The following is a 10,606-nucleotide window of genomic DNA, read 5'->3' on the forward strand; positions in this document are numbered from 1 at the left end:
GCGAAAGCGACACCAGGAATGAGCTTTGGAAGACAAGATGATGTAAGAACTAGGGAAAGTCAAATTGCACGATTCAGGAGGAGAAAACGTGTCCCGACACACACTCCGCCAGCTGAACCCCGGGCACAGCCAGGCGACGGAAGTGGTGGGCTGGCGGGAAGAGGTTCAGACCCAAACAGCTCCAGACGAGGAAGAAATTCAGGCCAGAAGCGATTAGGGAGGCAGAAGGGTGGAGGGTGACGAGGTACAGGGTCTGACTATTTGATTTCCTCATTTTTAAAAAGCTTGAGCCTCCCCTGCCTGGAGCGGCGTTGCACCTGCAGAGCAGTCCGGCATCAGCCGTGTGCTTCCCCTTCTCCGTCGCTGGCATTAAACCCTCGGAGCCCAGACAGCAAGCTGGGAAAACCGGGCACAGGACGAAACCTCCAGTAGCAGCGTTTGCCAGAGCGACGCCAGAGGACTGCACTCCTGGACCACAGAAGTGCCCAACCTGGCGCTGCGAAGCACGGGCTGGCCGCGGATACGGTGGCAGCAGCATTGAAAAGCCACTTGCATCCCGAGGAATTTCAGCAGGTGTGCAAATACGACTCTGTTCAATTTAAAGCTGCTGTTACCAGCCCTGGCGCAGGTGGCTATTGCTGCCCCGTAATTAGTATTACGCATCTAAATGGCACTCAGAAGTGGCGCTCAGTTCCAATGTGCATCTGCTTCGAATTCTCAACGTGCGTTACTATCCTCCATCCCGACAAAGGCATCGCAGCAGCAGCAGGGCAAAACAATCACAGCACAGAAAGCTTTTAAAGGCAGCAGTTGTGAGAGGCAAAAGCAGAATAAAAATTGCTGTCCCAGGCCTTACTTGGGCCTTTTCTGCCAGTAATGCTTACTCAACTGGTGAAGAGGCATCAGGACCACTGCTGCCCACAAAATAAAGGAACTCGACAAGAAAGTACAAGCAGCTAAGTAAACTACACACAAATCCCACTGGTGATTAATGGCGTGCCTAAACCTGCATTGTTCTTGGACAGAGGGGTTTTGTAACATGAAACTTAAGAGGAAGGCCATTTTCAAACAGATCAGAGGCTGAACTGCAAGTTACGGAGAGGACAAACACAGAACTGCAGAAAAGGGAAGGCAGAGAAGTTTATTCCAGCAATACTTGCTGCACCTCACTTTAGCACAAAGTGTTCGTAAAAGACAACCACCCCCAAAAGTATATAAAAACACATCCACTAAATGGTAATCCTGGAGAAAACCCTTTGATGGAGTAAACACTCCCTCTACTGCAGATGAGGAGGAGGGGTTGTGGAGAAAGAGGGCAAAAGGAGAAAGCTGATGTGAGTAATGCCGCCCTTGGGCTGCGGCAGGGCAGGGAGAGAGGTTCCCGGGGAAGGTCATGCCCTCCTAAGGCCAATACCGCTAATTAATTCCACAGATTGGTCAGGCACCTCTCCAGCACGTTCCCAAAAAGGAGCTTCTGCTGCCCCCTTGTACCCGGCAAACAGCCTCCGCTGCTCTAACACGCAGCCGGCACCGCATCCTCCCACAGAAGTGTGATAACTGACGAATCAACCACGGCGGAGCCTTTGTCCTCCTTTCGCGAGAGCAGGATGGGAGCTCTCACGGTCAGTGCCACTAATGTTAGCGCATAGGGAAATCTTGACTCCAAGCACCAAAGGGTTACACAGCAAAAGGCCACTTACTCCTCTGAACAAGCGTCAAAAAGCTGCTCCCCCCTCTGCCCACCCCCCCCCTCCAATAGAATTCAGTACAGAGTCAGTGGTCTGAGCGCGGCCGGCAGCAGCGGCAGCCGAAGTCACTCTCCCAGGGGTAGTGCAAGGTCCTCTATGTCAGGATGTCATGAGCCTGGTGCTCCACCAACATCTCCATGCTCCTCACGTCCGTGCACCAGAACTCCAGGCGGTCTTTCATCCCTTTGATCTGCAAGGCAAGCCCACCGCAACTTCAACGCCTCAGCCACCAGAAGTACCAATATCCACCCTCAAGGACAAACCCTCGAGATCCCGCACAACTTCTCCAAACCCCATACGTCTAGAAAAGATGCTACTTAACGTCTTTTACCATCAAACAGCAATGTGTAAAGTTAAACTGAAATGCACAAAAGGAATTTCTTGCAGCTAGTATGCCACGTACTGATTTTTTTTTTTTTTTTAAAGGTAAAGGCACCCTATACGGTCTCCTAAAGCGTTACACAGGTGAACTTGAGAAGCTCGGCACCTTTGTCTTTATCACCCTGACCTTCTCTCTTCCCAAGAGAAGCATGCTGCCTACAGCCCAGAAATTGTGTTTCATGCCTTTAGGCTTGAAGCAGCCACACAGATGTTAGCATGCTTCTGGAAAATACGGTCAAAGCGCTTGCGTTTTATGGTGGTTTGTGTGGTTTTCGTAAGGGAAGTGTAACTAAAATCCTATTCTATCTCCTGACAAGTTTCTCACTACTTACTGCAAACCACAAAGTGCACCATACACCCACAGTGAGAGCTGAAGGTGGCAGCGTAAAAAGGAAGGAGGAAAAGCTGACGCGCTTCCTCATTCCCTGAGCATCTTCAAGTGTGAACGAGACTAATTTTCAGTGACCCTTCACAGTTCCTATTTTAATTTCCAGGTCACCTCACACAAGAAAACATGTTAGTACTGCCTTAATACTCAAGCTGGTCATTACCTGTTGTAAATCCAACACACGTGGTTGTACCCATGTCATGTGCACCTTCTTATCGACTTCATCGATACTGCCCTTCACCAAGCCTACTGAGAGCGCCTTCATCACCAGCAGCTCCACCTAGACAAGAAAAATAATAATTCAAGGAAACACTTGAGAATCACCCATTTTCCCCCCCGAGACAAATAAAATCTTTAAATTGCAGAAGACTGTCTGCTACACACAACAAAACCAAGAGCAGCTGCAGCCTCTCTCGCACCCATCCTCTTTTAGGTTGTAATACTGCCTTGAGACTCAACATCTAAATACACGGGAAACGTTTATTTTTTCCTAAGGGCAGATTTCTTTTCTCTGAAATCCCAGGAAGAACAAGCTAATTGGAAAAAAGTCAACAAGGATTTACCACAGGTAAGATGTGCCTGACCAATACAATTGCTTTTTTAAATTAAATAACTTGCTCAGGTGTCAAAGGCCGTGCCTTTCTTTTAGGAAAGTGCTCAACAAGACCTCCTACCACATCCTTGTTGACAAGCTGGTAAGCTACAGAACGTGGTAAGCTACAGAACACAGAGAAAGACCACACGATGAGTGGAAAATCTGCTGAACTACTGAGCTCGAACGGTAGTGGTTAGTGGCTTGGAGTTGGAGAAGCAGCTGGTCACGAACAGCACTCCTCGGGGCTCGATTCTGGGTCTGATGCTATTTAATTATCTTCGAGCTAGCTGGGTGACAATTTCACAGATGGCACCAAACTGGCAGGGAGGGGCAGCGTGCCGGAAATAAGAGCTACCACAAAGAGAGACCTCAACAGATCAGGCTAACGCGAACCACATGAAGCACAGTGAAGATAAGCAGGGGGGCCTGCGCCCGAGACCCAGCGATGCCAAGCAGCAGCGCAGACAGAGAGGTCTGACGGGCTGCGGAATGCGCTCAGCGGAGCGTACTCTGATGGAAAGGAGCAGAGGCTGGGGGGGACAGCAAACGGTGCGAGAGCCAGCAGAGCAAGGGATGCCATTATTCCACTCAGCACTCGCTGGAGCATCCCTGCAACACCCTGTCCGGTTTTGTGTCACCCCTTTCAGCTTAGGGGCGGCCCCGCAAAACTGGAGAGGGTCTAACAACGGGCCACCAAGATTAGGAGACTGAGAGCTTGACACGATGAAGAAGTTTTATTTGTTCAGCCTAGATAAGAGGCAGCTTGGGGACGCCTCATCACAGTCTTCCCTACCTAAAAGGCAGTAACGGGGAAGGTATGAGGTACTGTTTTCACAAGGATGCGCGGTGAAAGGACAAGAGGCCGTAGGCAGGATTTGCTTTAGCAGGGATTCCATCTGGGTAACAGAAGAAAATTCTTCACCGTGAGAAAAATTAAACATCAGTGACATTTCCCCTCGCTGGAAACACTCAGGACAGCTTGGCAGGGCCCTGCACAGCCTAATCCAAAGGCCTGCTTTCAAGAGCAGGTGGGAACAGTTGACCTCCAAAGCTCTCTTCCAACTTCAGACTATGACTAAGAAGCTTCAAAGTTTTGTTTACCAAGAAACAGGAGCACCAAGCAGTTAATTCCTTCTTAAAAAAGAAAAAAAAGTTCTCCAAATGCACAAGAGGAGGGGAAAACATTTCTACTGAGTGTTCACCTATGGGAGTCGGGCTATCCAGACGCTTCTAGATCTTCAGAACTTAGACATTATTCAGTTTGTCCAAACCAGAACTCACCTCATTCACAGTGACTTTGGCACTCTTAGCAATCTCTTCAAAAGTGAGCTGTCTGTGATTGGCCGGGCGGGTGAAAGTCATCTGAATTCAAGTAAACAAAACAAAAGCAAATCCCACACAGTTTTAGTTTTTTTCCAAGAGAGCGCACAGCTTCCCTCCCCCTGCCCTGCTGAGCTCTCAAGCTGCAGTACAACTAGATTTCTCATATTTCATCAAAATATTTCCAAGAAAAATGCATTTACGTCAGCAGAGAGGAGGAGCAGCCCTCCCTCCTCCACACACACCTTGCTGCTCCAAGCAGCAGATTTCCTAGGCAACAACACAATCTCTAAGTTAATCAGATCAATCTGGGCTGAAACGTCTCAGTGCGGATCAAATCCCTGAGGTAACACAGTACCTAGAGGTGGCACAACTTGTTTGCAGTAAAACACTAGAAGTGGAGTGTATATACACACTAACACACACACATATTGGTAGGCAGGTGTGTATAAACATACATCATGCTGCAGATAACTCAGTTTTGAAAAAGACCCAGGGCCAAGGAGGTTTATACACCAGTATTATTGGATAACAACAGAGCCAAAGCCTTCAAGTGACAGGAAAAAAAAACCAAAACTGTTAAACATTTAGAGTTACCTGTCAGGGAAAGGACTTTCACTCCCTAGGAAATTAAGATTTTAACTGCGTTTTAGAAATCTGTTGTTATGCCACAACATACTTTAAGAGTTATCATCACAGATACCATCCTCAAGACACCAAGCTTGCTCTTTTCTTCCCCACCGCCACATCCTGCCTGAAAGAGCACAGACTTGAACCTCCGAACAAGTAGCGCAGCACAAGCCTCCTTCCCTAGCAGGACCTGCCTTTTGGCACCACCTAGAGGCAAAATTTGCAGTCAACTAGTTACGCTCCCGAGTTCCTGTTAAGAGCGAAGGAATGCGCCCAGCAGAGCAGAGGCTATTTAAGAGTGCTGCCCCCACCGACAGGTAGCTGGGGAGCCCCTTTCCTCCTCCCACATCTCACACCTCACAGTTCTCAGCTCACCTCCATAAGACATAACAGTTGAATCTTCTGCAGCAGAAGTGCTTCATTTGCAGCCAGATCTGGCTGTAAGGGGATAAAATGGAGGAGTAAGTTCATTAGTACTTTTCCCCCCTCGGGCGATAACAGCGTGCTACACACAGGAGCGAGCCACATGGGCACCCGCTGCCCTCATTTACGAGGGAAGAGGCCATTACAACCCAACTACCTGGTATTAACGGGTCCATAAAACAGCTCGGAAGGACTGCACGATGAAATGCAGCGCTTCACAAGGCAGGCAACCTTTTATCAAAGGCCACAGCCTTGCACAAGTGGACATACAAGTCGACCCGTAAATTACTGCTATGTCAATAATTTCTGGTACGGCCAGCATAGTTAATAGTCAACACCACTGTTTTCCTCAAACTCCTTAGAACACAAGGGGAAAACCACTATTTTACACTGGAAGCAGCTTAATACTGGGAGTGAACGGCATTATGGAAATTAAATCAGAGATTATCTTCCTGCGCAGGACTGCATGACGTTTTTGTTTGCTTTGCCCGTGGATCACAAGAGATTTCTCTTCAGTTCTTTCAATCAACCAGAGACAGAGGGAAGCCAAAAGAAAACCAATGACACATATCAAGATGAAAGAAACATGACTATGCTATGATTAAAATTATACCGACGCACCAGAGTCAGGAATTCTTAAGGTAATGGTCCACAGAATCTAAGTGTCCTCTGTAAATACTGAGCCTAGGCCTTAAGCAATACAGCAACTCACTCACTCACCTGCTGACCCCACGCCGACTTCAGAGCCTGAAATGTCTCTACATTACCACTGTTGAAGGCATAAAGTGTGTCAATCAGCCACTGCCGGTCAGTGTTTCTCAGGGACTCCAGCACAGGGTGCATGAGCTGCAGAAACCAGGCAGGAGAGCGTTAATAGGGTAAAATCAATTCCCGATACTCAGCAAGTGAAGCAGAGCTGCATCAACTCACCAGCTCCCCAAAGTTATAAACACCTTCTCCCAAGAGCCCGGCCAGTCCCAGGGTAAAGGCTCTCTCCTGCTGCTCCGATACTGAAAAAAAACACCAAAACCACAACCAAAAAAATCCAAAACAAAAACAGTTTGGATGAAGCAGCAGTCTAAGCCCCATCACCCCCTCCCCGTGCCTGTATTAAACCATTCCCAGCCCTCCTTTTCACCCTCCCCCAGGCCTGAAATTCAGAAGCCTGCAGTAACCACAGCACTAGCGCAAAAGAGACATTTTGAATCTATAGTGAAGATTTTTGGGAACTAGAACAAACTATCCCTTCTGGTGGGGGCACTTCCCCCTCTCCCATCACCTCAACACAGCTTAGGAGCGGAATCCTACTCAGCCGTTCTTCCCATTGGCTCCTCCTCTTTCTAGCCAGACCCCAGCCCAGCTATGGCAGACTCAAAATAACGCTGAGAAAATCCCGTTCTCCGCCAGTGCATTGATTTAGATTGAAGTGATGAAACAGAGCACGAAAACTGGGACTTTCTATGCTTGGTGAAAAGAGGACTTACCCGGCAGATCTTTAACATCAATGCAACCCAGAAACCGCAGAGCATCCTTATAGTAAGAGGCATGGTTCCCAATCGTCTGGTAGTACTTGCTGGAGAGATCATAGAAGCGGCTGTGAACTGAAGTCACCCCAGGGAGATTGTTCAGCATCTCCTCAACCTCCTCAATGGTCTCCTAGAGGAGGGTAAAACCTGTCTGTTACAGGTGAAGGTACACCCCACACAGCCCCGTGCTCCCAGCCTCCTAGTGCACCACTGCAAGGGCCACAGCATTCCTGTGTGGGCCAGAAGGAACACCCACTCCGAGGCAAAGCAGAGAGACCACAGGCAAAGCCACTGCCACAGCATTAAAAATAAAGCAGTGGCATTCTCCCTTTACATAGTAATTAGGTTAAAAAAAAAACCCCAACCCCACACAAAACAACCCTGCAGCTATATTTATATACATATATATACACACTCTATACACTTATACCCACCAAACCTATCAAACTTTGCACTTGCTCTGAGAGACATAAAGCTGCACTGCATGAAAAAAAACCCTCATCTTGGGTTTGAAAGATGGTTCTAAAAAAAGCCAAGAGGTGAAATAAACACTATGCTTAGCACAGGAAATGATACACTAATTCAGTCATCGTTAGCAGCTCGCCAACAAGCAGCAAATAGACTGCTGAATTCATGAGACCTCTAAGCTGCACCCTGAGCTCTGTTTTTTCCCCTCTCCTCTGAGCTGTGCACAGCCACAGCTGCAGTGATCAGCTGCAGGCCACCCGTTAGCAACAGCACCTCAAAGGCTACGTGCATCAGAATCTTACTGAAACTTCAGAGATTTGGTCGTAAGTACTATACACGTGTTTTTATGGCCTACAGAATGTAAAGCAGAAGCACAGGTCTTCCTGGAAACCCCAGGAGCTGCAAATTTATCATCTTCTCATTCAAAGTTGAGCCACAGACACAGGCAGGTCCACGCTGTAGTAACTGCTGAAGTGCGTCACAGTGCCCCAAAATAGCCAAATGCTCGGGCTACTCGAGTCATCACCTCACCTTGGTGACCTGCAGGTCTCCAATGTTCAACTTGAGCGCCCCGATGGCCGTTTTACACAGAATGACAGCTTCGTCACTGCTTTTCACCTGCAGTTACACAAAGATATATGTTTAGAGAGTGCCACCCTTGAAGCAGGTAGGCTCTCAAAACTGACTGTGTTCGTTGCATTTCATTTGTTACTCTGTTCCCACACTGAAATACAGAGTTGTTCACTGAGAAAAGGAGAAGGTGTTCTCCAGCATGGGTTACAACATACACATATCTGCCTCTTCCGCTATACCATATATGCTTGTACACAAAACGATTCCTGCAGGTGGACTACCAGAGAGACCAATTTCAAAAATACCTTTTCTCGAGTCTTTTCCAGAAAAGTAAGGGCCACATTGGGATCTGAAGTAGAGGGGAAAAAAAAAAAAAAGGCAGCAATATCAGGAAATGCTGTGGAACTGAATCTCAACCTAGAAATATACCCTTTTACTGGATTCATGAAGACTGGAATATATTTTTTCTATAGCGTACCACTCAGCCTTCAAAAGGTGCTACTATCGTAGGCCGGGCTTTCTGCTCATCAGCCAGTTCTCTAGCGAAACAGTAAGCTTGCTGCTCTACGTAGCAGCAATCATAAGCTTTTTGAGCTAGTGCTTTCCCTTTTCAATACTCCGGAAAGACAACAGCTTAACATTGAAGATTTAGCTGTTACTAGTAAGTAGCCAAATTTCATAGGCATCAGTTATTTAAAAAGATTTTAAGTAACAGGTAAGGACACTTACCTGTCATCTGCCTGACCACATGGAGAATGATCTCTACCAGGGACAAGGGGTTCACCCTAGAACAAAAAGCTCATTGTCAGAACAGTCTCAGTCAACAGCAGGTTACCTAAAAGCTTCCAGGCAACCACACTCACCTGTGTTCAAACTCACTGATGAAGTTCTCGTACAGCTGTAGGCACAAAGATATCGACAGTCAGGACAAAAGGATATTTCATTTCAGCTTGCTTTTTTACAATTTATTTTTCCAACAAAGTAGTGGGCATCCACTACAGAAAAGTCTACACTGTACAGAATCCAGGAGCCAAAAAATTGCTCATTTTAGCTCATTCTATCTCTGTAGTTTCCTTCCAACCAAGGAGTGATTCACAAAATTCACAAGCTAGCAGGTACTACAACACAACACCTCCCTGCTACAGGCTGGCCTGGTGCGTGTCTTCAGTTATTGCTGTACTATAAGCACAGGGCTAAAGCTTTCCAATTTCTCTTTGCAGCCATTTGGAAAAGAGACTGTCTTTAGACACCCGTGGCTCTTTATCATGGAAATAAGTATCTGAATAAATAACTATCAGTTAAAATAAACTGAATTTTAACACAAAACCATGAAGGACAGCAAAAGTGCATGATTATTTGTAGCATACAGACAATATGCGACTGTGGACTGAGTACGCCACTATCTTTGTAAGTGGAAGAAGCTCCCAGACAGTGGGTGAAATAACCTACTGGACACTGAAGCACTTGTGAATGCCTGACAATCCATCCTAGACTTGCAGTTGTAAACCCCTTGTTACAAAAGGGAAAGAAAAAGGCTCCCCCTCCCCCCACAAAAAAATGTAAGTGAATGAAATTGAAGAATCACTTTGAAGCTTCTAAAATTGACACATGTAATTTCAGCAGAATTTCCATACTGCACACTCACATCTAGTGCATAAACCCCAGAAAGTTGAATTCACCTAGTTTAATAACTCCCCAGAGACAAGTCACAGGCTGCTTACTTTTTACTAATACAGAAACGCGATCACCCATCTTTGCTACGGAAAGATAAAACCCCTGGAGCAATCGAGCACTTCACCTTGATAAGTCCATCTCCTTGGGCGAAGCAAGGGTCCTGAACAAAGTCCAGAACTTGCAGAGTCAGCTGGTGCCAGAGTCTTAAGAAAGCAGAAGGTCACTCCGTGAGCTCACACTTCCCACCAGCCCCTCCGCTCCTGCCGTACCCCACACCCAGGCTGCTCAGCCCGCCTGCCTCTGCAGCTGCCGCGACTAATGGCAACTCAAACACGAAAACCGGTGGCGGAGACGCTCCCCCAGGCACTAACATAAAGGAACCCCAGGAAAGTAACGCGGAAATCAACCCCCTGGTTTCCCCCAGCTGGTTCGTGCTGGTTGAGCGATTACCAAGCAAAGGACGCAGGAGCAGCCCACTCCCGCCCCGGGAGAGGCCAGGACAGGAGAGGGCCGGCCCTGGGGGGCGGTATGGAGGGGCGCAGCCCCACAGCAACGCCGCGGGACGCCAGGAGAGCCAGGCCGGCCCCGCCGAGGGCAGCGGCCCCCCTCCCGGGGCGGGTGTTACCGCCGCAGTGGACCCCCCCCAACTCACTTCTTGTTGTAGAGCTCCTCCAGGCGGTGCCAGACGGCGGCCTGCCCCGGCCCCGAGCTCTGGCTCTGCTGCAGGAAGCCCGGCACGTCCTTCATGGCGGCGGCCGGCGGGACGGAGGGAGCGAAGAGGCCGCGACGCCGACACCCGGCCGCCCCCGCGCTCGCGCCCGCCGGAAATGCACACTCACTTCCGGCGCCGCGCGGGGCACGCTGGGTACCGTAGGGCCCC

The 10,606-nt window shown here is 48.4% G+C and overlaps 1 protein-coding gene across 1 annotated transcript; it reads right to left on the reverse strand.

Annotated features, from left to right (window-relative positions):
- Positions 1 to 1,116: 1,116 nt before the first annotated feature.
- Positions 1,117 to 10,569, reverse strand: PSMD13 (proteasome 26S subunit, non-ATPase 13). Its single transcript, XM_074586699.1, has 13 exons — positions 10,379 to 10,569; positions 9,851 to 9,929; positions 8,916 to 8,950; positions 8,782 to 8,837; positions 8,358 to 8,401; positions 8,011 to 8,097; positions 6,970 to 7,141; positions 6,416 to 6,495; positions 6,206 to 6,331; positions 5,438 to 5,500; positions 4,394 to 4,474; positions 2,681 to 2,797; positions 1,117 to 1,938 (listed from the first exon to the last, which is right to left on the reverse strand). Exons 1-13 carry the CDS (start codon positions 10,471 to 10,473, stop codon positions 1,843 to 1,845), a joined length of 1,131 nt encoding a protein of 376 aa, XP_074442800.1. The 5' UTR covers positions 10,474 to 10,569; the 3' UTR covers positions 1,117 to 1,842.
- Positions 10,570 to 10,606: the final 37 nt, after the last annotated feature.

The sequence above is a fragment of the Larus michahellis genome, chromosome 4 (assembly GCF_964199755.1).
Source record: "Larus michahellis chromosome 4, bLarMic1.1, whole genome shotgun sequence".
Taxonomy (NCBI): domain Eukaryota; kingdom Metazoa; phylum Chordata; class Aves; order Charadriiformes; family Laridae; genus Larus; species Larus michahellis.

Excerpts from the sequence above, each read along its gene's own strand:
- PSMD13 (XM_074586699.1), bottom strand. The coding sequence starts at position 10,473 with ATGAAGGACGTGCCGGGCTTCCTGCAGCAGAGCCAGAGCTCGGGGCCG. Across the intron at positions 4,475-5,437 it reads AACTGTTATGTCTTATGGAG|ATGACTTTCACCCGCCCGGC; the intron begins GTGAGCTGAGAA and ends ACTTGAATTCAG. Across the intron at positions 1,939-2,680 it reads GTGTGTTGGATTTACAACAG|ATCAAAGGGATGAAAGACCG; the intron begins GTAATGACCAGC and ends CTTGCCTTGCAG.